Consider the following 25,516-nt stretch of genomic DNA (forward strand, 5'->3'; position numbering starts at 1 on the left):
AGTCTGTCAGGGTCCCTCTGAGCAGCACCACAACCCCCCAAAGTCACCCACAGCTTGTGTACACACAGAAAGGGAATAAAGGGCCCTTGTAAGCCCAGACTCTTGTCTCTAAGAGGCCCTAGAAAACATCTGAAGGAGGTTCCATGCTCCTCTCTGCAATGAGCATGGTTCCAACAAAGTTGTTTCCTCAGCTCCCTGAAGTGATGCACTTTACTTTCTCCAGACCTCAACTCTGAGTCTTCAACCACTGATGTTTTTGTATCTGAGGCTATGGCAAAGCACCAAGACATGAAAAAAAAAGGTTAATGGAGCTGTTTGGTTATCCTGGAGAACCACAGGGCCCTGAGAGGGGTGCTGGGAGGCTGGACACAACCCCAAGGGCCTTCTGTGTACTGCAGAGTAACACTTGGCACAGCTCTGCCTCCTCCCCATCCTCACTTCTCCAGTCAGGTGGAAAAGAAGGGTGGAAAGGGAAAAAGAAGAGGTGGAAAAAAGAAGGCCAAGGGATAAAAGGCTGAGAACAAACCCTCTGAGCTAACACTCAACTGTGCTGCTCCCCAGAAACAACAAAACCCCGAGGGTGGGTCTGGAAAGAAAACCATCCCCAAAATGGGACCCCCAAAGGCCAGGGCCACCCCACACTGACACCCCCAGATCTGCAGAAGGGGCTGAGTGGGGCTGGGAGGGAGGGAAAGGACTTCAGTCCCAGAATGACCCAAGAAGCCTCATGATGGGTGGCAGGGTCAGGGATGCAGATCTAGATTGGAGGTGTTGGACCAGTGCAGAGGAGGCCCTGGAGCTGCTGGGAGGGCTGGAGCAGCTCTGCTCTGGAGCCAGGCTGAGAGAGTTGGGGGTGTTGAGGCTGGAGAAGAGAAGGCTGCAATGGGGAGACCTTGGAGCAGCTTCCAGGTCCTGAAGGGGCTCCAGGAAAGCTGGGGAGGGACTTGGGACAAGGGCCTGGAGGGATGGGAGCCTCCCAGGGGGAAGGGTTTGCAGCTGGGAGAGGGGAGATGGAGAGGAGATCTTGGGCAGGGAGGGAGGAAGGGAGGGAGAAATTGTTTGGGGTGAGGGTGCTGAGCCCCTGGGTGCCCAGGTTGCCCCCAGAAGCTGTGGCTGCCCCATCCCTGGCAGTGTTGAAGGTTGGATGGGGCTTGGAGCCCTCTGGGCTGGGGGAGGGGTCCCTGACCATGGCAGGGGTGGCACTGGGGGGGATTTGAGGTCAATCCAAACCTTTCTGGGATTCTGTGATGATTCCATGACTGACCTGAGCAGGCGTGGGACAGGACCACAGGCAATGAGCAGATGCAGCCCCATCCACTGGGATCTTCCCAAATATCTGACCCCAGCTATAGCAGTGTTTCATTCTCCACTCATGCAGCCTTTGCCACAGACACTAAACTGGGTTTATCCTCTTCTGGCCACAAACCCCATAAAGGCAGCAACCCAGCAGAGTCCCAGGACAAGCAGCTGGTGCTGTGTGATGGTTCAACCCCAAGCACTGCAGCCATTCCTGCCACCATCCCTCTGCTTCAGCTGGGGGGGTCTCCTCCTGCCAGCCCACCCCAGGCAGACCCGTGGCAAGGAGGAGATGAAGGGTGGGTGTCAGGGGGATGGGACCAGCGTGTCCAGTGATTTGACAAGGATTGATGGTCATAAACTGGAACACAGAGAGGTTCAACTGACATATCAGGAAGAACTTTAAGAAGACAGAGCACTACTGGCCCGGGCTGCCCAGGGAGATGATGGAGTCTCCATCTCTGGAGATTTCCCAAACCCACCCACAGCTCTGTGAGCTGCTCTGGCAGGGGGCTTGGCCTGGGTGATCTCCAGAGGTTCCTTCCAATCCCAGACACTGTGAGCTGCATGGTGTGCCCAGCATCTCCCAGCAGGACAGAAGTGCTGAGCAGACTGAAGAGGGGCAGCTCCATGTCCCCTCCAGACACCCAGGGCTGGGGCAGGAGGAGCCCGACCGCCCTGGCACAGATTTCTGACTCTTTAACCCCTCTTATTGGGCCCTGAGGAATGTCTTTCAAATATATAAAAGCAGTTGAGTGCCAGAAACATTCCAGCTGAGACAAAGCAAGCTGTCTCCAAGCCAAAGGCTCTCCAGCTGCCTCTTCCCAGGAATGTGGTCCCCTCTGGGGCTGGAGCCAGCAGCTGCTCCCCTGCCGGGGCAGCAAGTGGGACCTCTGCTCCAAACTGAAATGAGAGAGCAGATCAGGGCCCCAGGAAAGAACCCCCCGAGCCAGGATCAGATCAGGACACCACAGTTAACACCTCACCCCTGCCAAAAACTGCTGAGGGGGGTTCTACTCAGAGCAGCAGTCCCAGGTCTCAGGAAAGCAGCCCCGAAGACATCAGAGGCATCTTCCAGAGTTCACCTGGAGAGACCTCCTGGGATCACCCAGATCATTGCAGGGGCTCCAGGAAAGCTGGGGAGGGACTTGGGACAAGGGCCTGGAGGGATGGGAGCCTCCCAGGGGGAAGGGTTTGCAGCTGGGAGAGGGGAGATGGAGAGGAGATCTTGGGCAGGGAGGGAGGGAGGGAGGGAGAAATTGTTTGGGGTGAGGGTGCTGAGCCCCTGGGTGCCCAGGTTGCCCCCAGAAGCTGTGGCTGCCCCATCCCTGGCAGTGTTGAAGGTTGGATGGGGCTTGGAGCACCCTGGGCTGGGGGAGGGGTCCATGCCCTGACCATGGCAGGGGGGGCACTGGAAGAGCTTTAAGATCCCTTTCAATCCAAACCACTCCATGATTCTATGAATTCATGGGACAGCATCCTGGCTACAGGAGAAGCAAAACATAACATATCCCAAGTCCTACCCAGAGACCTCTCCCCCTCTCTTACTCTGTTGTACCATTTCTCCTCTTCCCACCCAGCCCCTGGCACCCCAGCACCTCAGGAATGACCTCCTCCTGTATAAGAAAGGGGCCTGATCCACCCATCTAGTTCTCTTCTAAACCATCTCCTGACCAGAGGCCACCAGCAACTATAAAAAAGTAATTTACTTATCTGCAGTGCCATAAATATCAGCAACAGGGGGAAATGTCAGGAGTTATGCAATTACCTCTTCTAATTGTTTCAAACAGGACTGTATTTTCTTGAGGCAGAAACCCTATCACCCAGAGGTTTATACAACAATGTACATCTCCAGCACTGAGAAGCACCATAAGCCAAGCAAAAAACCCCAAGAAGCACTGAGCCTGCACCTGGGAGGGGAGGGCAAGGCAGGGAAGGTCAGGTTTAGTGCAGAGCAAGGCATTCAGCCTGCAACAGACTCTGCAGTCCATGGAACCACAACTGGGGGACTGGAAAACTCTTAGAGAAGAGTTAAGTGTGGCAGGAGACACAAAGCAGACTTGTAGACACTGAAGACACAGCTCTGGTGAACACGGAAAGTACAGAGAGGAGGAAGGTGCCAAAGCAGCTCCCAGGGGACCAGCTCATACCCTGCACCAGGAATGGGACAAGGAGCAGGCTGAAGCTGCAGAGACCCTTGCAAGGCACTAAGTGATCCCACCACCCACCACATCCCCACCTCATGTTTCTACCAGAGAGACGGCACAACAAGGCTCTGAAACCCAGGAATGTTCAGGGGAACACAGGTAAGAGCTCAGAGGAGACCTGGAGAGGTTAACCTAGTTCTGCCTGACCTCTAACCACCAGTGAAACACCACCTAGATCATTCCTGGCTGATACTCAGACCATAGCCAAAGGGAACAAGGAGAGATCCTGGAGGTGGGAGCAGCTCAGGTAAGGAGCAGAAGCTCTGCAGGGCCACTGGGATATCACATTTACTCCTCAGAGCCTCCTGGAACACCAGCAAGGGGAGGTGAACCCATGCCAGGAATTGTCATCAAGGAACAGGAGAAATCCCAAAGGTGCAAACTCCTTCCAAGCAGCCAGTGCACCCAAAGACATGGAAGATATCACCAGTTACACAGCAGAGATGGATCCAAAGGTTTACAAGAACTGGGTCAGCTGAACCCAGGGAAAGACTGAGGAGGTGCCCCCACTGACGACCTCCCTGCATTGCACAAAAACAGTGCAAAAGATTTGGTCAGAAGCAGCACTGCTTGGGCCATCATCATCATCATCATCATCATCATCACAGAATGGTTTGGGTCAGAAGAGACCTCAGGAATCATCATGATCCAAGCCCCCTGCATGGGCAGGGACACCTCCCACCAGCCCAGGCAGCACAAGGCCAGGAGGTCACCTAAACCCTCATTAACTCCTTGCTTCACCAAACCTCTCTGCTGCCCACCTTGCCTTTCCACCTCACTGCTACACTCACTTCAACCTTCTCCAAGACCTGAGCTCCTTTGGAGATCCACACAGGGCACTGTGCTCTGTGCTCACCCCTTGTCCAACAGCAAAGTGGACACCTTGGAGCTCACAGAGAGCTGAATATTCATACTCAACTCTCATTTGTAGACCTTAAAGCACACAAGCACTTCCGTGCTCCTCTTTGCTCCTCCCTTGTTTGTCTGTCCAAGAACTGTACGTCCCAAGAACTTCATCAGCTCTTTTTTCCACACCTGAGCCTATCCTCAACTACTACCACTCCAGCACAAATCCTAAATCCCCCTTTGTCACCACCCAGGATTTAGAAAACAGAAAGTTCCTGCCCAGAGAGCAAAGGATGAGGGTGAGATGGCCTGTGCTTATTTCATCTCCTGGGCAGCAGCAGATGCAGAGTACCTGGGTTTGGAGAAACAAACCCCCATCCATGTGTACACATTAACTCATCGGGCTCCTGGAAGGAAGACAGAGCCATGCCAACTCTGTGCACAGGTCTCACAACAATCAAGTGAAACCAGTTTCTTGACTGGTTTTGTTAAGCAAATGCAGCTTGCAGCTTTTGACAAAGCCAGGGGTGGAAGGGAGTCACAAGCAGGAGAAGAGAAGGTGCCCACCACATGCTCAGCAGAGCTTGGAGAGCTCCAGAGAACCCAGACCCGACCGTTTCCTGACTTTCTCAGGGAAGAGCTATTAGCCTGGAGATTAAAAGGAGCAGCTTCACTCCTCCATGGAAGTAAATAAACCCCAAGATCCTCCTCGCGGGCCCCAGATGCCAAGAAATTAAAAGCTGCTCTTAATTAGCTTTGCGAGGCCCCACCTTGTCTTGGGAAAGTGACAGTGCTGGAGCTCAGGTTCCGCCCTGCTCAGGGCAGCAGCAGCCCAGGCTCTGGAGAAGGACAGGGATGCTCCTGCCCCAGGCCAGCAGCAGCCACAGAGGAACCAACTGCTGAAACCCCGACCCAGAAACAGCCTTGCCAAGATGCAAAGAACAACAAGTCCCAACAGGAGGGATCTGCACTGGACTCAGAAGGTCTCCTCTCCTCTCCCTGCTGCTGCTCCAGCCAGGTCTCCATCTCCACAACCTCCAGAGAAAGCTGACACCAGCTCACCAGGCAGGAGGGAAAAGAAGCTTTCCACTCTGGGCCAAATTTGTCACGGGAGCTTTAGTAAACAAGAAGCAAAGCAGAGGAACTGCAACCCCTCCACTTGGGCTTGGCTCTTCAGCACCACCACTGCTCAGACACTCGGTACCAGAGCTTCCTCTGTAATTTCCTCCTTTTTCACCCCTCTGGATGATCCCCTCAGCCCAATCCCCCAGTTTCACAACACTTTTCTGCCTGGGTATCCTTCCAGCAGGTCTCCAGGGGCCTGTCCCTCCTGCTGACACAGAGGAGAGGTCTCCTCCCTCCTCCACACTGACTTGTTCACAATTTTCAGTCCCTACTCCGCTCCACCCTCTCTTCCTCCTACACCAAGTCCTACAACCTCTGCTCCACCCAGGTTTCTTCCAACCTCTCCCTGTTCCCTTCCCATACTCCAAACCTGAGCACTCCTCTGAAAACCCAGCAGGAGCCTCTGGATGCCTCTTGAACACACTCTGCTCCTGGGCTGTGACCGGCTCCGTCTGCCACCTCCAAATTCCTCCTCCGAATTCCAAGCTGCGTTCATTCCTTTCTGGTGAGACCTGGACCTCTGGAGTGCTCAGGGAGAGCAGACTAACTGAGTCAGGTGGCTTCTGCAGCTCTAATGTAGTGATTTAGCATCCTTGCAACCTATACCCCTCGCTGAGGAACCTGCTAATTATCCTAATGCTGGAGGGTGCTGCACGCTCCCGGTCCTGCAGCACTGACTTCACACAGGCCAGGGAGAGCAGAAGCAGGGAGAGCAAGATTGTTTCTTCCTCTGGAATTCAGACATGAAGAGCACAGGGAACTTATGAAAAGGAATTTATCATTTTCCATTAAATCGTGCTGTCTCACCCCGGCAGCAAATCCCCACCAAAGGCAGCAGCTGCTCCCAAGGCAGATTTAATCTCTCACTTCAAACAACCTGAGTACAGCCACCACCATGGAAAGCATGGACTCAAAACAGATTCCCCATGGTACAAGTTTAAAAAAAAATGGAGAAAGGGCAGAAAGAAGAATATTTGGCACTGCAGGAAGGAGACAGGAGGAGGGGAGCTTGGTGGTGTCACCCAGCAATGCCAGGAGGATCCGATGCCCTCAGCAGATCAAGGGCAAAGCAGCAGCAAGAAGGGGACCTGAGCAGTGCTGGGGGGGAAGAGAACAGTGCCACAGAAAGACCAAGAGGTTGATCTGCACACAGAGAATAAAGACAAATTAAAGCAGGTCAGAGAGAGGCGGCCTGGTGGTGGGCACGAACACCCACAGCAGTCAGATAAATTGGAGCATTCTCCAAGGAAGTTGTTTGCTAACTGTAAAACAAATCCTCTGATTCTGTAAAGATGACCTTTCCAAAAGCCAGCCACCCCCCCACTCTTTTGCTTCAAAAATCACCTTCACATGGAAGCCTTCCCTCAAAATCCTGCTTGGAGCCGCTAAAAAAACCCAAGCTTGGTGTGGTCAAACTTGCTCCCAAAGGCTGGATATCATCCACCACCTGTGTTTTCCTAACTCATGTCCATCTGCTGCTCTCTGCTCCTGCCCCAACACACATCTCAGGAGCCCTTTAAACTCTTCTCCAAGGAACAGGCATATTCTGTACTGTGAAACCAGCCCACTCCCCTCTCCCCATCTCCCCTCCTGGCACACACAAATCCTCTCCCAGAAAAGGCACCTTCCCATGAAGTGCTCCTCATCTGGGAAGTGTCCTGACCCCAACCAAATGGACAATGCTCAAACCAAGGGCTGCTGTCCTCCCATTCCTGGGACAACAGTCAGATCCTTACCCCTAACCTTACACACCTCTCCCCCAACAGGAATACCCTTCAATAAAGCCCTTCCTGTAGTGTTTCTGGGAATAAAAAGTGCACCTCTTCACTGCTCAGGTCAGCTCTGAGTATAAAGGATTAGGAGACACACTGGGACACAGCTCGGGTGGATCTGACCCTGCACCCTGGTTCCACCAAACCTCAGACCTCCACACCAGCTGCCTCCGGACATTCCACACGAAGAGAGTGAGCACAGTAACTCCAAAACCATATTTCCTCTCAGTTCCTCCTGGGACAGGCAGCACAAGCAAGACGGTGTCTTTGTACACTCTCATTTTTGCCTGTTTTCTCTCCCATGAACAGATCCACCTCTTTCCTGAGCTCGGGTAAACTCTGAGCATCCTCTGTGTTGCCAGCAGCCCCACGCTTCAGCTGAACCACCTTTTGCATGAAAAATTATTTTGTTTGTTCTGATCTGAGCCCCTTTTGGTCTCACTTAATGTCCTGAGGTCCTCCTGCAGGAGGGCACAGGGATCAGCTGCTCCCCTGTCCCTCCCCTCCAGGCCATCTGTGACACCCTGTCACCTAGCAGAGGGGTGGCACTATCTTTCCAGGCAGGCTGAGGATATCTTGCTAAGGTTTGTTTTCCTCCTGCAAAAGCTGCTGTGTATTGCCTCTGACCACACCACCTTCTGCTCCCCCTCCTCTGTTCCTCTTCTGATTTGCTTCACCTGTTTGGAGACCACAGGACCAGAATTTCACCCACCTGCTCTCCCTCTCTCTCTTTTTTTTTTTTTTTTTTTTTTTTTTTTTTCTTCCCCTAATCATTCTTTGCCAGGAGGATCCTTTGCCTGGAGGATCTCAAACACCAGAGGGGAAGGTGTGATCCCAGGACAAGTCATCAGCTCTGGTGCTCCCAAGCTGAACAGCTCGGAGTTAAACAACACTGTGTTCACCAACCCAAACCCTTTGGGTGACAGCAGGAAGGACACCCAGCACTCAGGACAGACCCACAGCACCTGCCCTCACAGGCAGGAACTGCACCTACCTGGTCACAGACTAAACAACACGTCAGTTTAAAATTTACATTCATAATCCAAGGGATGCTCCTCACAAGAGGACCAAACCCCAGTGACACCCCAGTCCCAGCAGGTTCCACGTAAACACAGGGCAGGACAGGGATTATTCAGCAGGAAGCAAGGAGCTGAGCAGCAAAAGGATGGGCAAGCTCACTGCAGAGGTGTTGCAATTAGCTTCTTCTGGAGTAAAGACTCATTCATAAGTCCTGACCTGCCTGTAACACACGTTTTCCTGAGAGCATGAGGAATATCCCCACCTAAAGCACAAGATCCCCCCGTACGTGATGGAGGAGAGCAGATAAAACATCAGCTCCTGGGTCTACAGAGCTGAGCAGCTCACAGCAGCTCAAGGGAAGACACAGAGAAGGCAAAAATATCAGAGACATTGGGAGGAAAACAATCTGCTCTGTCTATACAAGGGAATCTGTTGAGGTCGGGATGCGTAAATTGTACAGTTTAACAAAACTGAACCCAAGCCTTTAAGCCTGAATCAAACCCAAGGTTTTGGGGTTTTGCACCTTTTTTTTTCTTTGCACGTTTCCCCCCCGAATTTAATGGCAAGTTTTGTAACGCATCAGTAATCCACAAAGAAATCTTGAAGCAAAAAAAAATATCACCTATTTCTCAGTTTAGTAAAAAGGTGTCTTATATTCACTGACAAACATCAATCAAAGCTAGCTACAGTCAAATACTTTTTAGAACAAGTAACACCTTTTTTTAAAAAGATCCAGAAAAAAAAATAAATCAGAGGGTATGTGGTGGAACTTCCTCCAGAACACCCTCCAGCCCAGCAATGCCTTGTGGCCTCCTCCCTCCCAAGGAGGGGTCCAAATTCCACACCTTGCCTGCAGTGTCCTCTGCTCCGGATTTCCCAGAACAGGGACGTTCCTGCTGAACGGTACTTTGGGGCCCAAATGCACGAATTCGGGGCTCCTGCAAAGCCCCCCGAGTCAGGGATGGGATTGAGCAGCTCTGCAGTCCCTCTGCTCCTGCAGGGAAGTCCCAGGGAGCGTGGCAGCACCCCAAGGATTTGTCACCAGCAACCCCTGTGCCTCAGAGAGCTCCGTGGCCACCAGGCAGCTGTGGAAAAAGCTGCAAGCCCAAAGTCCCAGGGAATTAAGAACAAAAAACCCCAAAAAGCACCGGTACCGCTTCCAATCCTTTGGAGGTTGAGAATTAAACCAAGAGGGTGTTAAATTCACCCTGTGCTTTGCTCAGCAGCCATCAGGGATCACCTGATCGGGATGGACCTGGGGGAAGTGTTATCCCCTCTGAGGGCTGGGGAGCCCCTGCCTCGCGTGGAGAGCCCCTGCCTTGGCTCTGGAACCCCTTCCTCACATGGGGAGCCCCTCCCTCACATGGGGAGCCCCTTTTTGCAGTGGAAAGCCCCTTCCTCGGGTCTGGAGCCCCTTCCTCACATGGGGAGCCCCTTTTTGGAGTGGAAATGCCCTTCCTTGGCTCTGGAACCCCTTCCTCACATGGGGAGCCCCTGCCTCGGCTCTGGAGCCCCTGCCTCACATGGGGAGCCCCTTTTTGGGGTGGAAAGCCCCTTCCTCGGGTCTGGAGCCCCTTCCTCACATGGGGAACCCCTTTTTGGTGTGGAAATGCCCTTCCTTGGCTCTGGAACCCCTTCCTCACATGGGGAGCCCCTGCCTCGGCTCTGGAGCCCCTTCCTCACATGGGGAGCCCCTTTTTGCAGTAGAAAGCCCCTTCCTCAGCCCTGGAGCCCCTTCTTCTCGCCGCGGGGTCCCCGCTCCCCGCACCGAGCAGGCCCACAGCCGCCGGTACCCTCAGGGAGCTCTCTCCCCCTCCATCCCCCATCCCCGGCGCTTGACCCTGCGGCTCCAGGAGCCCCTCGGATCCCAACCCGGAGCCGCTGCCGGGAGCGGGGCAGGGCAGGCCGGGGCAGGGCAGGCCGGGGCAGCGCCCGCCCGCCCGCTCCCTTCACCGGACACCGAGAGGCGGCCTCGGGGGGTTCTCCCGCCAGGGCCCCACCGAGACACCGCCGCAACCCCCTCCCCACCCCCAGAACCGGGCCGGACCGGCGCGCTCCGGTCCGCAGCGTCCCGAGGCCTCACCCCCCCCGGGCCGTGCGCTGCAGCCGGGGGTGCGGAGGGGGAGCTCGGAGCCAACCCCGGAGGCCCCGTTCGGGCCGCGGCCTCACCTTGGGCAGCTCCCGGAGCTGGTTGGCGTCCAGCAGCAGCTCCTCCAGCGAGCGGCTGTACCGGTAAATCTCCTCGGGGACGGCCTGGAGCGAGCAGTGCCGCCGGTCCAAGGCCTCCACGTGCCGGTTGCAGCGCCAGAGCGGCGGCACACAGCGCAGCATCGCGCCGGGCACTGCGGGGCAGCGGCGGGGGCGGCCGCCGCCGAGCCGGGGAAGGGGCCCGGAGCCCCAGGGAGGGCCCGGATGTGCGGGGAGGGTGCGGGGGGGAGGCGGGCGGGGCTGAGCGGCGGCCCCGGTTCCGCTCTCCGGTTCTGCCCCGGCTCCGCTCCGCTGCCGCCCCTCGGGCCTGGCCGCCGAGCTCCGGCTCCGGCCCCGCCGCCGCCGCTCCCTCCCGGGGCCCGGTGGCTCCTGAGGCCGCACCGCCCCCTCCGAGCGTCCCTGGGAAACCGAGTCCGCTCCCGCCCTGCCCCGCGCCCGCCCCCGGGGCCCGCCCGGCGCTGAGGAGGGGGCAGCGGGAAGGGGGGAGGCCCGGAGCGGGGAGGGGGTGCGGGGAGCAGCGGGGAGAAAGCGGCGTTAAAAGCCTCGAACCGGAGCTGCGGAGAACGGAGCTCGGAGCAGCCGCACCTCGACCCGGAGACTGCGGGGAGCGGCGGTGCCAAACCCCCCCCAACAGCTCCAGAGCTTCACGGCGGGAGTTCACACAGGGAGCGAGGAATTCGATTTGAGTTTGAGTCCCCGCTCTGCTCTGGGGAGACCCCCCCTGGGGTAAAGCTGTGTCCAGCTCTGGGGTCCCCAGCAGCAGAAGGACACGGAGCTGCTGGAGCCAGTGCAGAGGAGGCCCTGGAGCTGCTGGGAGGGCTGGAGCAGCTCTGCTCTGGAGCCAGGCTGAGAGAGTTGGGGGTGTTGAGGCTGGAGAAGAGAAGGATCCCATGGGGAGACCTTGGAGCAGCTTCCAGGTCCTGAAGGGGCTCCAGGAAAGCTGGGGAGGGACTTGGGACAAGGGCCTGGAGGGATGGGAGCCTCCCAGGGGGAAGGGTTTGCAGCTGGGAGAGGGGAGATGGAGAGGAGATCTTGGGCAGGGAGGGAGGGAGGGAGGGAGAAATTGTTTGGGGTGAGGGTGCTGAGCCCCTGGGTGCCCAGGTTGCCCCCAGAAGCTGTGGCTGCCCCATCCCTGGCAGTGTTGAAAGCCAGGTTGGATAAATAAAATACATATACACACATACTCTCTCACTTGGCTGCTGCTGGGTATCAATTTTGTAACGTGAGGCATTGTTCTAAAAAGGCACTGGAAAAAGCCTGTGGTGCTGTGGGAAGTTCTGTGAGGCATCAACATCTCCCTGGCTAACAAGGAGTTAAGTCTCAAGATAGTATTTGGGGGCAATTACAAGGATGAGATTTTCTGTGAATTCTGCTCGAACAACAGGAGTCAAGGGGGACACCCCAGAGGTTGTAGAACGTGGTGTGAGAGGAAGAACCAACAGGAATTAACATCTCCCTGCCCCCCTCAGCCAGGAAGGCTCAGTTGTCACCGGGGAGGCTGAAGATGGGACACGGTGCCTGAGAGGGAGAGTTGTGACAAAAAGCATCAATTCTGAGGTCAGTTTTTCCATCTCAGCAGCACACAGGACACTCCTGCTCCTCATCCTCTATTGCTTTCACACATCCCTGGTCTCTTCACCACTCTCAGCTTTTTCCTGCTCAATCATTTCTGCTCATTTATCACCTCATCCCTGGGGCTTTACTCTCTTCTCTTCTCCATGTGGGATTTTTTGGTTGCAGGTATTTTTTGTCTCCACCTCCACTCTCAGCTCTCCAGCCTGTCCAGATCCCTCTGGATGGCAGCGCAGCTTCTGGGGTCTCAGCCACTCCTCCCAGCTTGGTGTCAGCAGAAAACTTGCTGACAGTGCACTCTGTTCCCTCACCCAGGTCATCAATAAACATATTGAACAGTCCTGGTCCCAGTACTGACCCTTGAGGGACTCCACTAGAAACAGACTTCCAACTGGACTCCATCCCACTGACCACAACTTTCTGGCTTCTGTCCCTCAAACAGCTCCCAGTCCACCTCACCACCCCATCACCCAGGCCACATTTCTGCAGGTGAGCTTCAGAGATGCTGTGGGAATCCTTTGTGTTGGAACCCAAGGACACAAGGGTCCAATCAGCACCTCCCCAGGGGTAACTTGGACCCATTATCCCTCCCTGGGACCCCTTGTGCAAAGGGAGCCTTCACCTTTGCAGCCACCCCTTCAGGAGTGGATCATGGTGATGAGCTCTCCCCTGAGCTTTCTTTCCTCAACTTGGCCCTGTCTTCATGTGTGTTTTTATAGGATTTAGCACAATAGGATTCTGGCATCAATTACAGTCCTGGAATCATTAGCACTTTTGCTCATAACAACAAAAATAAAGCAAAACCAATTGTTTGCAGTGCACTAATCTCTTAAGCCCTGAAAGCCTAGACTGGTAACTCCATCCTAACTCCTCTCTTGTGTATGAGAAAGGGAGGCAATTGTTTTCTGGACACCAGAAGTTAAAGCTGAAATCATAGAATCATAGACTCGTAGAATGGGTTGGGTTGAAGGGACCTCAAATCCCCCCCAGTGCCCCCCCTGCCATGGTCAGGGACCCCTCCCCCAGCCCAGGGGGCTCCAAGCCCCATCCAACCTTCAACACTGCCAGGGATGGGGCAGCCACAGCTTCTGGGGGCAGCCTGGGCACCCAGGGGCTCAGCACCCCCTAATTAAGGAATTTCATCCTAATGTCCAACCTCAATCTCCCCTCTCCAAGAAGACCAGGTCATACGGGGTTGGGTTTTCCTCCTGACAGAACACACCCCTCAGCAGACACTTTCAGCTGCTTTTATCTCTGTGGGCTTTTCTCAATTGTTCCTCTGACAGCTTTCATCTCCAGGATGAATTATTTGATAAACTTTGCCAATTCCAAATGGGCTTTTGGCAGAAGGGACTCCAACCTCTTCCCACGGGACTCCCCACCAGTGAACTTCCCTGGATTTGCCACCCTGAATGAGGACAGAGAACTGGGGTGACCTCATTAGGATTCAAGCACACATCTGCAGGAATTGCCTGAAAGGTCCAGGAAGGCCAAACCTGCCTGAATTTGTCTGCCTGGAGTCGTATGTGTAGATCTGCTGACACTGCCTGGTGCCCTGGTCACAGAGGCCCAGATGGGGCTTGAAGCTGAAGGCAACCTCCCCAGAACCAGAACCACGGGAGCAGAAGCAGAGGAGCAGCTGGGATGTTTTCTTGACTTATTTATGGCAGCAAAGGGCCAGGGTGCAGCTGCACAAACCATTGAATCACTCTGTCTGGAGGCAACTGTCAGGGGAGGCTCCAGGTTCTAACAAAAGCATCCTAAAAATGTTTGAGGTAAGGATGAAACTTTGCTGCCTGGGTGTTGGAGCTTACAGACAGGGCCCAGCTGGTAAGAGTTCAGCTTCTACACTCATGGAACCCAGATTGGTTTGGACAGGGGGGACCTTAGAGATCAGCACCCAGTGCCACCCCTGCCATGGTCAGGGACCCCTCCCCCAGCCCAGGGGGCTCCAAGCCCCATCCAACCTTCAACACTGCCAGGGATGGGGCAGCCACAGCTTCTGGGGGCAACCTGGGCACCCAGGGGCTCAGCACCCTCACCCCAAACAATTTCTCCCTCTCTCCCTCCCTGCCCAAGATCTCCTCTCCATCTCCCCTCTCCCAGCTGCAAACCCTTCCCCCTGGGAGGCTCCCATCCCTCCAGGCCCTTGTCCCAAGTCCCTCCCCAGCTTTCCTGGAGCCCCTTCAGGACCTGGAAGCTGCTCCAAGGTCTCCCCATTGCAGCCTTCTCTTCTCCAGCCTCAACACCCCCAACTCTCTCAGCCTGGCTCCAGAGCAGAGCTGCTCCAGCCCTCCCAGCAGCTCCAGGGCCTCCTCTGCACTGGCTCCAGCAGCTCCGTGTCCTTCTGCTGCTGGGGACCCCAGAGCTGGACACAGCTTTACCCCAGGGGGGGCTCCCCAGAGCAGAGGGGACAATCCCCTCTCACAGCTCAGCACATGGTGCCACTTGATGTCCAGTTTGTCACTCACCATTCAGCCAACTCCTTCTCCACCCAACAGCTCATCCACCAGACCCAAACCTCCCCAGTTTGATTACAAAGATGCTGTGGGGCACTGTGCCAGAGGCCTCACTCACAGGTGATGGTGTCAGACTTGCCAAGGCACTGACCAAGTCCCTTTTGTCCAACACCATCTTGCCATCCAGGTCAGGCTGATTGTGCACAAACCTTGCTGATCAACACTCAGTCTTCTCCAACCTGTCCTGACCTCCACAGAATTACCACAGCTGGAAGGCAGCTCTGGAAATCATCCACTCCAACTTCCATCCCCTGTTACCCACTTGGGGTTCTTGAAGCATCAACACCACATGGAAACCTCTGGTGCAGTTTTTATACTCCTCAGTCGAGCCAACCCAACAGGAGAGCAAAGAGCAGAAAAGGCAGACAGACCAAGTCATGGAGAGGTGGTTTGGTTTCCTCCATCAGGAATCATAAAAGAGTGGAAGACTTGAAAAGAGGGAATCTTCTGCACCACAAACAAAAGCAGCAGAGAAGCTGTGAGCTCCCCGTATGCCGAGGCTGCCAGAGGTCCCTGGGATCAGGGGTGGTCTGGGGTGAGAATTTCCAGCACAAAGCCTCTGGAATATCCTCAGCAGGTCTCATCCACTGCTTTCAAGAAAAGGAAATGGAAGGTAACAAATGCAAAGGCTCCTGAGGCAGATGAGCAGGGGAAGAGCAAAGTGATGATCCCAGGAGATTTCATCTCTCAATCCAAAGCCAAGATAAAACCAGCCCTGTGCTGCTGTCAGCTGGCAGTGGGTACAAAGGCAGGGAGGAAGCAAGGGTATTTAAGGTAACAAGCAGTAGTAGCACAAAAAGGAAGTAAACATAAATTAATCATCAAGTCAAACTGCAAATACAAATTCCTAACTTCCAACAGAAGAAAGCTTGAGTGTTTGAAACCAAATACAAAAATTTAATTTTAAAAACATCTCCAGAGCTTAGAAGCAACCCCACAGCTGCAGGCTCACCTCAGGACGCCCTCCTGAAGCTCCCTGGAGATCATTCTTTATTTGATTTTTCTCAGCCAAAAGGATTATTTCCTTCAGATCTGTGCTGCTGTACCAGTGACAACCCATACAGTAGCCCCTTACATACTTAAAATACTTGAAGTAATTAATGAGCTAATTCTGGTTCCTACTCATTAGCTAGACAGAAAGATTAATAAAATAAAGACATTTAAGCTTTGTACATATTACTAAACCTTTGAGTCCTCAACAAGCCCCCTCCCAAACTTTCTTTCAGGCCAGGTGTGTGTTCCACACAGCTGGGTGCTGGTTTCAGAAATGCACTTTGGGTGCTGCAGACCCACACTGCTCCCACTCTGCCCCTGCCCCAGCTGCCTGGTGAAGGATCAGTAAAGGTAACTCTGACCCAGCAATAAACTGTGAGGGTCAGACCACAGGATCAGAACACAAACGTGATGCCAAAAACTCGAAAAAATAAAGGCCCAGTTGATTTGGTTCTGAGCTCTGCCCCATGGGTTGGGCTCCTGAGCCCAAGCTCAAGGTGCAGGGAAGTTCCCTCCCAGCACCACCCAAGCTGCCCCCGTTCACCCAAAATACTTCACCAGGAGATCCCCTACTCCATTCCAAACATTCCTGGTCCATCTCTGGAGACAACTCCTGGTCCAGCCCCTCCGAGCTGCAGGGAGAGCTTGACCTGAGGGTTTCTGAAGTGAGCACAGAGTTAAGGCAGGAGCAGGAGCAGCCCCTCTTCAGGCTCTGGCCCTGCTCTTCTGGGTGGTGAGGCTGACCCCGGGTCAGCCCCAGCTGAGGAGATCTCAGCCCCTGAACACACACACAGATGCCACAACAGCTTTCTCTGAGCTTTTATCCAAACTACAAGAACATCACAGAGATCTGTGCCCACCCTGGAGCGTTCTTTACACATGGCTAAAAAGAAAAAAAGACCAGACAGTGGAGGAGAGGAGAGGGGTGAAGTCCTTCCAGTGGAGTTCATGCTGAGAGGTCACTGTTATCAAATCTCTCCTGGTCATAGACCTCTGCCACCACCTTCCTGCCCGCGAACCAGCGCCCGTTCAGAGCCTGAATGGCTTTGTGAGTCTCTGATGCCATGGAGAACTCCACGAAGATCTTCACAATGATCTCAGCATCCTCCTCTTCTCCTTGCTTCTCCTGGTAGATGATGACCCTGTTGACAGCCCCAAATTTGCCACATTCTTCTGTCACTTCTCCCTCGAGGTCGTCGTCAATGTCCTTGGGATCCACCATGTTGCGAAGCACCATCACAGTGGACTGCAGAGAGGAAGCAAGAGGAGGTCACCAAAACACCCAGGGGACACTGAGAGAAAACCAGAGCCACATCAGATGATGATGCAGCACCACCAGAGATTCCAGGTACCAGCATGTCCATAGAAACCCAGATTAGATTGGAGTGGAAAGGACCTAAGACCACCTAAAGATCATCAGGGTGCTCCAAGCCCCATCCAACCTTCAACACTGCCAGGGATGGGGCAGCCACAGCTTCTGGGGGCAACCTGGGCACCCAGGGGCTCAGCACCCTCACCCCAAACAATTTCTCCCTCCCTTCCTCCCTGCCCAAGAGCTCCTCTCCATCTCCCCTCTCCCAGCTGCAAACCCTTCCCCCTGGGAGGCTCCCATCCCTCCAGGCCCTTGTCCCAAGTCCCTCCCCAGCTTTCCTGGAGCCCCTTCAGGACCTGGAAGCTGCTCCAAGGTCTCCCCATTGCAGCCTTCTCTTCTCCAGCCTCAACACCCCCAACTCTCTCAGCCTGGCTCCAGGGCAGAGCTGCTCCAGCAGCTCCTATGAAGCCATCAGTGTCCCAGGTTCTCAGGGATAAATGAGGACATTTCCTCCCCAGGCACACATCTCGTGCCCTGCCAGCTGGGGGTGTCTGGCCCTGCTCAGGGAAGCTGAGTGCCATCTCTGAGCCTTTTCTAAACAGATCTTTGAACCACAAGTGACCTGGAGACCTCTCTTGTTTTCTTTGTGCTGTTCCCATCACTGTTCTTGCTTCCTTCAACACCACCATCATGTAGTTTTTATGAAAATTTTTCCTCATCTCTAAATCAAGTAGAAAGTTAAACCAGGGTTTTTATACCTCTGACAACTGATGGGCAAGCAGGTGCTGTCATTAAGGGGACAATGACATGGGAACACACCTCATGCATCCCACCAAGGCCCTGTGTGACTGAGCAGCTCTCTGTGTCACAGATGGCTGAGCTTGGGAGGGACCTCAGGGGTCACTTGGTCTGAGCTCCCCTGCTCAGGCACCTGAAGTGTCCCAGGAACCACATCCAGATGAATTCTGAAACTCCCCAAGGCTGGAGACTCAGTTATGCACAGGAAGAAACCTCTGGTGATGCCTGATGAGATTATCAACACAGACCCTTTCAAGACCCCCCCTCCAAATTATCTGACTCTATTGTTCTGTTTAATGTTCTGACTTCCTGTCATTCTTTCTTGCCCCCCTTCTCATTGAAATTTTGGTGAAATTTTGTTTCATAAACAGCTTGGAGTTTCATCCTACAATAAAAGACTGTGGGGAAAAGGAGCAGCCCCCAGTTGGGACCATCTTGGCCCTGCCCATGTGCCAGTCCCACCTCTTTAAGCCCAAAGGCCATAGTGGTTTGTTTAATGATGCTAATGAACAGTTTTCCTCAAAGACACCTCCTCCTTCAGCCTCCTCTGGCCTAGGGACTGGTGTGCAGCCTCAGAGAAACTCTGGGAAGATCCCAAAGGCAGAGGGAGAACCATCACAAGCAGCACAAGCACAAAGCTGTGATGCTGGGACGTGGTTTTGCCCCCCTGATCTCAGAGGTCTTCTCCAACCATGACAATCCTGTGATGCTGCTGAAGTCCCACCCGAGCTCAGTGGGGTACCCAGAATCTGTGTTGCTGCAGCCCACAGCAGACACCAACCCCTCAGCTACACCCCAACAGGACAGAGCCAAAGCCAGGAGTCTCCCCTGTGCCTCCTGCAGCCCCCCCAGGCTCACCTCCTGCTTCCTTAGCAGTTTCTGCATCACCATGTGCCGGGCACTGCTCCCAGAGATGCTCATGTGCTCCTGCTCACTCAGCATCTCCGGCCTCTCTGACTCCTGGAACACCTCCTCCTCCTCCTTCTCCTTTTTAACCTCCATCAGGCCCAGGGCTGGGGGACTCGCCAGGATGGGATTGACAACTCCCACCTGGGGAATGGTGACAGGAATGGGAGGTCGGGCAGGGGTTACACCTGTAAGAGAACAAACTGTGGCATAAAGGAAAGAACTGATGTTCTGAGGCAGCTGAGTACAGACCAGCCAGGGGCACAGGGACCCAGAGATCTGAGAGAGTTTGGTGTGATCTGCACCAACAAGGAGCAGGGAGACTTCCCCAGAAACTCAGTTATCATCACAGAGTCCTGGAATGGTCTGGGTTGGAAGGGACGTTAAAGCTCATCCAGTTCCACCCCTGCCATGGTCAGGGACCCCTCCCCCAGCCCAGGGGGCTCCAAGCCCCATCCAACCTTCAACACTGCCAGGGATGGGGCAGCCACAGCTTCTGGAGGCAACCTGGGCACCCAGGGGCTCAGCACCCTCACCCCAAACAATTTCTCCCTCCCTCCCTCCCTCCCTGCCCAAGATCTCCTCTCCATCTCCCCTCTCCCAGCTGCAAACCCTTCCCCCTGGGAGGCTCCCATCCCTCCAGGCCCTTGTCCCAAGTCCCTCCCCAGCTTTCCTGGAGCCCCTCCAGGACCTGGAAGCTGCTCCAAGGTCTCCCCATTGAAGCTTCTCTTCTCCAGCCTCAACACCCCCAACTCTCTCAGCCTGGCTCCAGAGCAGAGCTGCTCCAGCCCTCCCAGCAGCTCCAGGGCCTCCTCTGCACTGGCTCCAGCAGCTCCGTGTCCTGCTGCTGCTGGGGACCCCAGAGCTGGACACAGCTTTACCCCAGGGGGGGCTCCCCAGAGCAGAGCAGGGCAGAGCAGGCAGCACCCAGGACCTAAGCCCTCAATTCTGCCATCACCCACTGTCTGCCACGGGAGCTCTTGGGACAGGATTTAGCAGACAGTGACAATCATCCACATTTTCAGAGTGCCACATACTCCTGATGTGAAATTCATCTCCCTATCAGATCTATTATATCCCAAAATAAATTCCTGCAATGCTGCACAAACAAACAAAAGTTCTTGGTGACTCAGAGCAGGAAGGAGGGTTTCAGCTTGAAATTCTCCTCAGTTGTGAGCCCAGCTTGCTCAGAGGCAGAGGAGTGACCAAAGACAGAGCAGCTGTACCTGTGATGACTCCTGGTGCCTGTGCTGCCATCACAGCCTGTGGCAAGGCCCCCAAAGGCTGGGCCAGAGTCAGTGCTGGAGAGACCAGCCCAGGGGTTGCCAGAGTACCAAGGACTGCAGCTCCTGCCACTGCTTCCTGCAAGACAAAAAACAAACCAGAAAGAACAAAATTAATCCCCAAAGTGTTAATGCTGTGCCGCAAATCCACGCTGTGGGTGCAGTCAGCTGAGGCTCAGCTTTTTTCATCCCTCAGAAATACCAGGAATGTTGATTCTGAGGATGACAGCTCTCCAGTGCTGCTGTTCCAGAAGGAAAACATGCCACCCAGCCCACCAGAGAAAGGCAGGAGCTGTGAGACACCAAGCCTGGGAAGAAATTCTCCTATAACTCAAATTTCTCCTTCTCAAGCTGCTGGGCTGGTGACTGAGGAAAAAACACCACGAGATTAAGTTCAAGGTGTGAAAGTTGCAGGCAGACCCAGAGCAAGAGGAATCTCGACTTCTTTCCATCTTCTACACAAATGAAGGTTTTTACAGATGTTAAGGAATGTGACCAATTTCAGAAGATGGGTGGGGGGTTGTATCCCACCCCTCAAATGACACCACCAGGCCCTGGAGCCACATCACAAACCCCAGGAGGGAACTCCTACAGGTTCAGTTTTTCCCAGGTCAGCTGGGATGGATAATTCCTGTCCCAGTCAGGGAACACTGTGCTCAAAACATGACTGCAAGCACAGGGCACAGGGCAAGGGAGAGCACAGTTCTGCTCTTTTCAAAGGCTGCACACTTTTTAAACAATTCAGACCAAAAATCTTCTCTCTCTAATCTTCATCCATTAAACCTTCTCCAAACTTCCAGCCTTGGAAAGTGGAACAGCTTCAAACCACTTCATTCTGTCTGCACCTCTTCTCCCATGCTGTTTGCTGCCTGATCTGATCCACCTTCCAGCATTTTTCAAAGTTACACCACGACAAACTTCTCCAGCTCCTTCCTCTATATCAGCTTTTCCAGTTCTTCCAATAATTGCACTACTTCTCTACACCTTCTACAACCCCAATAAACCTCCTGACTCTTGATGACCAGAGTCCAAACAACACTGGAGATGAACAATCACTTTAATGAGAAGACACTTTCGTAAAGCTGCTGAAAATACTGTGCTAAAACATACAAAATTACTTTGTTGTTGTTGCTGCTTTCCAGGCTATTACACCCAGGATTTAGTTACCCAGCTCCTTCTCTTCTCTTCCTTGTTTTCATAGAATCATGGAATGGTTTTGGTTGAAGGGACCTCAAATCCCCCCCAGTGCTCCCCCTGCCATGGTCAGGGACCCCTCCCCCAGCCCAGGGGGCTCCAAGCCCCATCCAACCTTCAACACTGCCAGGGATGGGGCAGCCACAGCTTCTGGGGGCAACCTGGGCACCCAGGGGCTCAGCACCCTCACCCCAAACAATTTCTCCCTCCCTCCCTGCCCAAGATCTCCTCTCCATCTCCCCTCTCCCAGCTGCAAACCCTTCCCCCTGGGAGGATCCCATCCCTCCAGCCCCTTGGGCAATCTCTTATCTCTTCCAGCATCTCACCACCCTCAGGAAATAATTTTTCCCTAATGTGTACCCTACAAACACCTCCTTACACCATGGAGTAAAAAGAAATTCTAAGGTCTTGTTCCTTAAATGCAGCATCTTGTACTCTACTCCTAAACGCTGCATGGATTTCTTACTCCCACCTGCTGCAACATTCCACCTCACCTCTGTGCTGCCAACCAACTCCATCAGCACTCTTCTCCTAGTGCCTGGAATAAAACCACCTCATTTTACTGGGATGAAGCAAGGTCTGTCTGTAAGTACCTCAGCAGCAGAGTGAAGAGGCAGCAGTCTCCAGAGCAGCTCATTTCTCTCTCTTCCTCCTGCTTGCCTCCATGTCTCAAAATTCAGTCATCCTCTGGCTCTGGTCTGACAGCTCCTCAAGGGGATCTGCTTTGGCTTTCTTTTTCCTAATGAAGTGTAACTCTACTCTTACCCAGGAAAGATGGGTGGCCTGGAACTGGGTGGGTTTGAGGTCCCTTCCAACCCTACCACTCCATGATCCCATGATCTGGAGAACAAGTCCTGGGAGGAGAGGCTGAGGGAAGTGGGAATGTTCAGTTTGGAGAAGAGGAGGCTGAGAGGAGACCTCATTGCTCTCTCCCACTCCCTGCAAGGAGGTTGTAGGGAGGTGGGTGCTGGGCTCTGCTCTCCAGGGAGCAGGGACAGGAGCAGAGGACGTGGGCTGGAGGTGCCCCAGGGGAGGTTTAGAACAGATCTGAGGAAGAATTTCTGTCCTGAGAGAGCAGTCAGGGGTTGGAAGGGGCTGCCCAGGGAGGTGGTGGAGGCACCATCCCTGAAGGGATTTCCAACCCGTGTGGATGGGGCACTCCAGGACATGCTCTGGGGGGTGACACAGATACTGAGAGATTTTATTGTGGGGGGGGATGCTGACAGTTGGGCTCAGTGCTCTCATGGGCTTTTCCAGCTGTGGCAGTTCTGTGATCTAGCAGGGGTATTTTTCCTGAAGCACCAAAGATTTTGCATACCTGTTTCTCTTGAAAATTTTGTCCTTCCTTTAAGGCTTTTCAACCTCTCCCTGCCACTGGGGTGAGAACAAAGCCTGCAGGTTCCTGTTTCCCACACCACTTTCAATGCAAGTGTCATGTTTGCAATGTCCTTCTGCTGCTGGGGACCCCAGAGCTGGACACAGCTTTACCCCAGGGCTTTGCCCCCCAGAGCAGAGCAGAGGGGACAATCAGGGCCCTGCTGCTCACACTGCTGGGGCTGCAACCCAGGACATGGTCACCTTCCCTCACTACACAGACAGAGTCTTTCCCACAGAATGCTGCTCAAGTGACAATTACTGCCTTTTACTTAATCAACCTGCCCCATCTCAGAGGCTCTCACACATTCTTTTAGCCTCTCCATAACCACCTCCTCAGTCAATGTTTTTTTTTGTCCAGACATGGAATCTTCTGTCACCCTTCTCCACCATTTCTTTAAGTAAAATTCTGATCAGCTGTGACAGACACATTCCAAAATGCTGATGTCTCAGATCCTCACCAGTGTCAGGGAAAGCTTCTAAATGTAAAGCCCATGCTCTAGGCCAGGGGCTGTCCCTGGCTGTTCCAGCCAGGACAGATGGCTTGGAACACTTTGCATGCTTGTTTCAGAGCAGGGTCACAAGCACAGAACCACAGAATGATTTGGGTGGGAAGGGCCCTCTCAAGGTGCTCCAGTCCCAGCCCTGCAGTGTCAGGGACACCCTCACCCAGATCAGGGTGCTCAGAGCCTCCTCAAGCCTCACCTTGAACATCTCCAGGGATGAGGCCTCAACCCCCTGCCTGGGCACCCTGTGCCATGGTTCCACTGCCCTCCTGGGACACAACTTGGTGCCAACATCCAGCCTAAATCTGCTCTTTAATTTAAAACCTTCCCTCTTGTCCCATCCCTCCAGGCCTTGCCCACAGTCCCTCTCCACCATTCCTGCAGCCCCTCCAGGCATTGGAAGGTCTCCTCCAGGCTGAACACCCCCATCTCCCTCACCTGTCCCCACAGCAGAGCTCTCCCAAGCCTTGATCATCTTCCAAGCCCTCCTCTGCCCACCCAGCCCCCCTGGTTCGTGCCCCCTGCCCGTGCCTTACCTGTGCTGTGATCTTGGCTGTGGCGGCGGCAGCAGCGACGGCGGCTGCGGGGGGCAACCCCCCGGGGGTGGCAGGGGTCAGGAGGGGCATGGGAGGGGTCACAGCTTTCCCAACACGGAGGTACTGACCCCCGAGGTCAAAGAGGTTCATGGAGGAAACAGCGTCCTGAGAAGATTGTGCTTTCTCATATTCTGTGGTGAGAAAAGGGGGGGGTTAAAAAATGGTCCCTTTGTCACCCCACAACTCAGCCACTGCCCCCATGGTCACAGAATCACAGAATGGGGGGGTTGGAAGGGACCAATGGAACTGATGGAGTCCAAGCCCTGGCACAGCAGGATCAGCCAGGGCAGCCCAGACAGGAACACATCCAGGGGGGGTTTGGAAGGCAGCAGAGAAGGAGAGGAACCTCATCTGGAGGTTGGGGGGGTTCAGGAGGGGTTTGGAAGGCTCCAGAGAAGGAGAGGAACCTCATCTGGAGGTTGGGGGGGTTCAGGAGGGGTTTGGAAGGCTCCAGAGAAGGAGAGGAACCTCATCTGGAGGTTGGGGGGGTTCAGGAGGGGTTTGGAAGGCAGCAGAGAAGGAGACTCCACAACCTCTCTGGGCAGCCTGGGCCAGGGCTCCCTCAGCCTCACAGCAAAGAAGTTTCTCCTCACCTGGAGCTGGAACATCCCATCTTCCAGCTTCAACCCATTCTTCCTTGGCCTGGGCACCACCCAAAAGAGACTGAGCCCTTCCTCTTGCCCCCCAGCCCTCAGCTACTGACAGACATTCAGCAGATCCCCTCTCAGCCTTCTCTTCTCCAGCCTCAACACCCCCAGGGCTCTCACTCTTTCTTCCCAGCAGAGATGCTCAAGGCCCTTCAGCACCCTCCCAGCTCTCCAGGGGACTCTCTCCAGTAGATCTCTGCCTCTTCTCAACTGGGGAGCCCCAAACTGGAGCCAGGATTCCAGTGTATATACATATATGTACACACACACATACAGTGTGTATATATATATATATATATATATATATATATATGTATCTGTATATATATATACAGAAATAGTCATCCCACAATTGGTATTTATATTTTCAGAAAAAACCCTCTGACTGCCTGGAGCCCCAGTGGGAAGACCCTCAGTGCTCAGCTCACCCCTCTGAGCACACAAGCATTGCTGAGAAGCCTCAGCAGAGCAAGAGATCTCTCAACCTACATAAAGAGTGAGTAAAAATACCTGGCTGGTAATTATATTTCTAAGTTCAGGCACAGAACTGCTCCAAATTTATTTCTGTCTCATTGCTTAATGTAAGCATCCTGGAGTCACAGGGTGAGGGGCAATGGTTTAAACTGGAGAAGAGCAGATTTGGACTGGATGTTGGGAACAAGTTGTGTCCCAGGAGGGCAGTGGAACCATGGCACAGGGTGCCCAGGGAGGGGGTTGAGGCCTCATCCCTGGAGATGTTCAAGGTGAGGCTTGAGGAGGCTCTGAGCACCCTGATCTGGGTGAGGGTGTCCCTGATACTGCAGGGCTGGGACTGGAGCACCTTGAGAGGGCCCTTCCCACCCAAATCATTCTGTGGTTCTGTAATTGTTCCACTAGGTTAAAAAAAAACCAAACAGAGGAGAATATTCCCCAAGACTTCCCCTGCCCCACAGCAAACAGCAGAGAGGCCTTTTACCAATGAAGCCATAGCCTTTGTGTTTTCCTGTCGTGGGATCCCTGGCCAGTGTGCAGGATTTGATCTTCCCAAAGGCCTCAAACACACTCTTGATGTCATCATCTGAGAGGTCCTGGTGCACAGAGGCCACGTAGATGCGGTTGAAGGCCCGAGCCTCCTCTGCCAGCTGGTCTATGATGGGCTGTGCCTGTCCTATGTTACTGGGCCTGCCCACCTGCAGAGAAACAGCCAGCACTCCATCAGCCTCCTCCTCAAACCAAAACACCCCTCAGGAGGACAGAAAGAGCAAAGGGCAGGAGCTGACTCAGCCCCAGGATGTGATCTGCACTGCAGGGGACTCTGCAAGCCACAGGCAGCCTCTGCTGCTCCCTCCACAACATTATTTTT

General features: G+C 54.1%; 2 protein-coding genes across 32 annotated transcripts in view; both read right to left on the minus strand.

Annotated features, from left to right (window-relative positions):
* The window catches only part of SCRIB (scribble planar cell polarity protein), a 110,558-nt gene extending 99,684 nt beyond the window's left edge, over window positions 1-10,874 (minus strand). For 9 of the 30 annotated variants that reach the window (XM_071738620.1, XM_071738619.1, XM_071738621.1 and 6 more), the window contains exon 1: window positions 10,436-10,866. In XM_071738620.1, the coding sequence (XP_071594721.1) occupies window positions 10,436-10,597 (162 nt within the window). In that variant the 5' untranslated portion in view covers window positions 10,598-10,866. Of the gene's footprint in view, window positions 1-10,435 lie in introns of all 30 variants that reach the window. The other 21 variants (XM_071738630.1, XM_071738623.1, XM_071738628.1 and 18 more) reach the window with 7 other exon arrangements.
* Window positions 10,875-16,365: 5,491 nt separating this feature from the next.
* The window catches only part of PUF60 (poly(U) binding splicing factor 60), a 28,667-nt gene continuing 19,516 nt past the window's right edge, over window positions 16,366-25,516 (minus strand). For both annotated transcript variants that reach the window (XM_071738640.1, XM_071738639.1), the window contains 5 exons: window positions 25,130-25,343; window positions 23,468-23,658; window positions 19,801-19,936; window positions 18,527-18,762; window positions 16,366-16,804 (listed from right to left, as the gene is read on the minus strand). In XM_071738640.1, coding sequence (XP_071594741.1) covers window positions 16,505-16,804; window positions 18,527-18,762; window positions 19,801-19,936; window positions 23,468-23,658; window positions 25,130-25,343 — 1,077 coding nt within the window. In that variant the 3' untranslated portion in view covers window positions 16,366-16,504. The remainder of the gene's footprint in view (window positions 16,805-18,526; window positions 18,763-19,800; window positions 19,937-23,467; window positions 23,659-25,129; window positions 25,344-25,516) is intronic.

This window comes from Heliangelus exortis, chromosome 2 (genome assembly GCF_036169615.1).
Source record: "Heliangelus exortis chromosome 2, bHelExo1.hap1, whole genome shotgun sequence".
Taxonomy (NCBI): Eukaryota; Metazoa; Chordata; class Aves; order Apodiformes; family Trochilidae; genus Heliangelus; species Heliangelus exortis.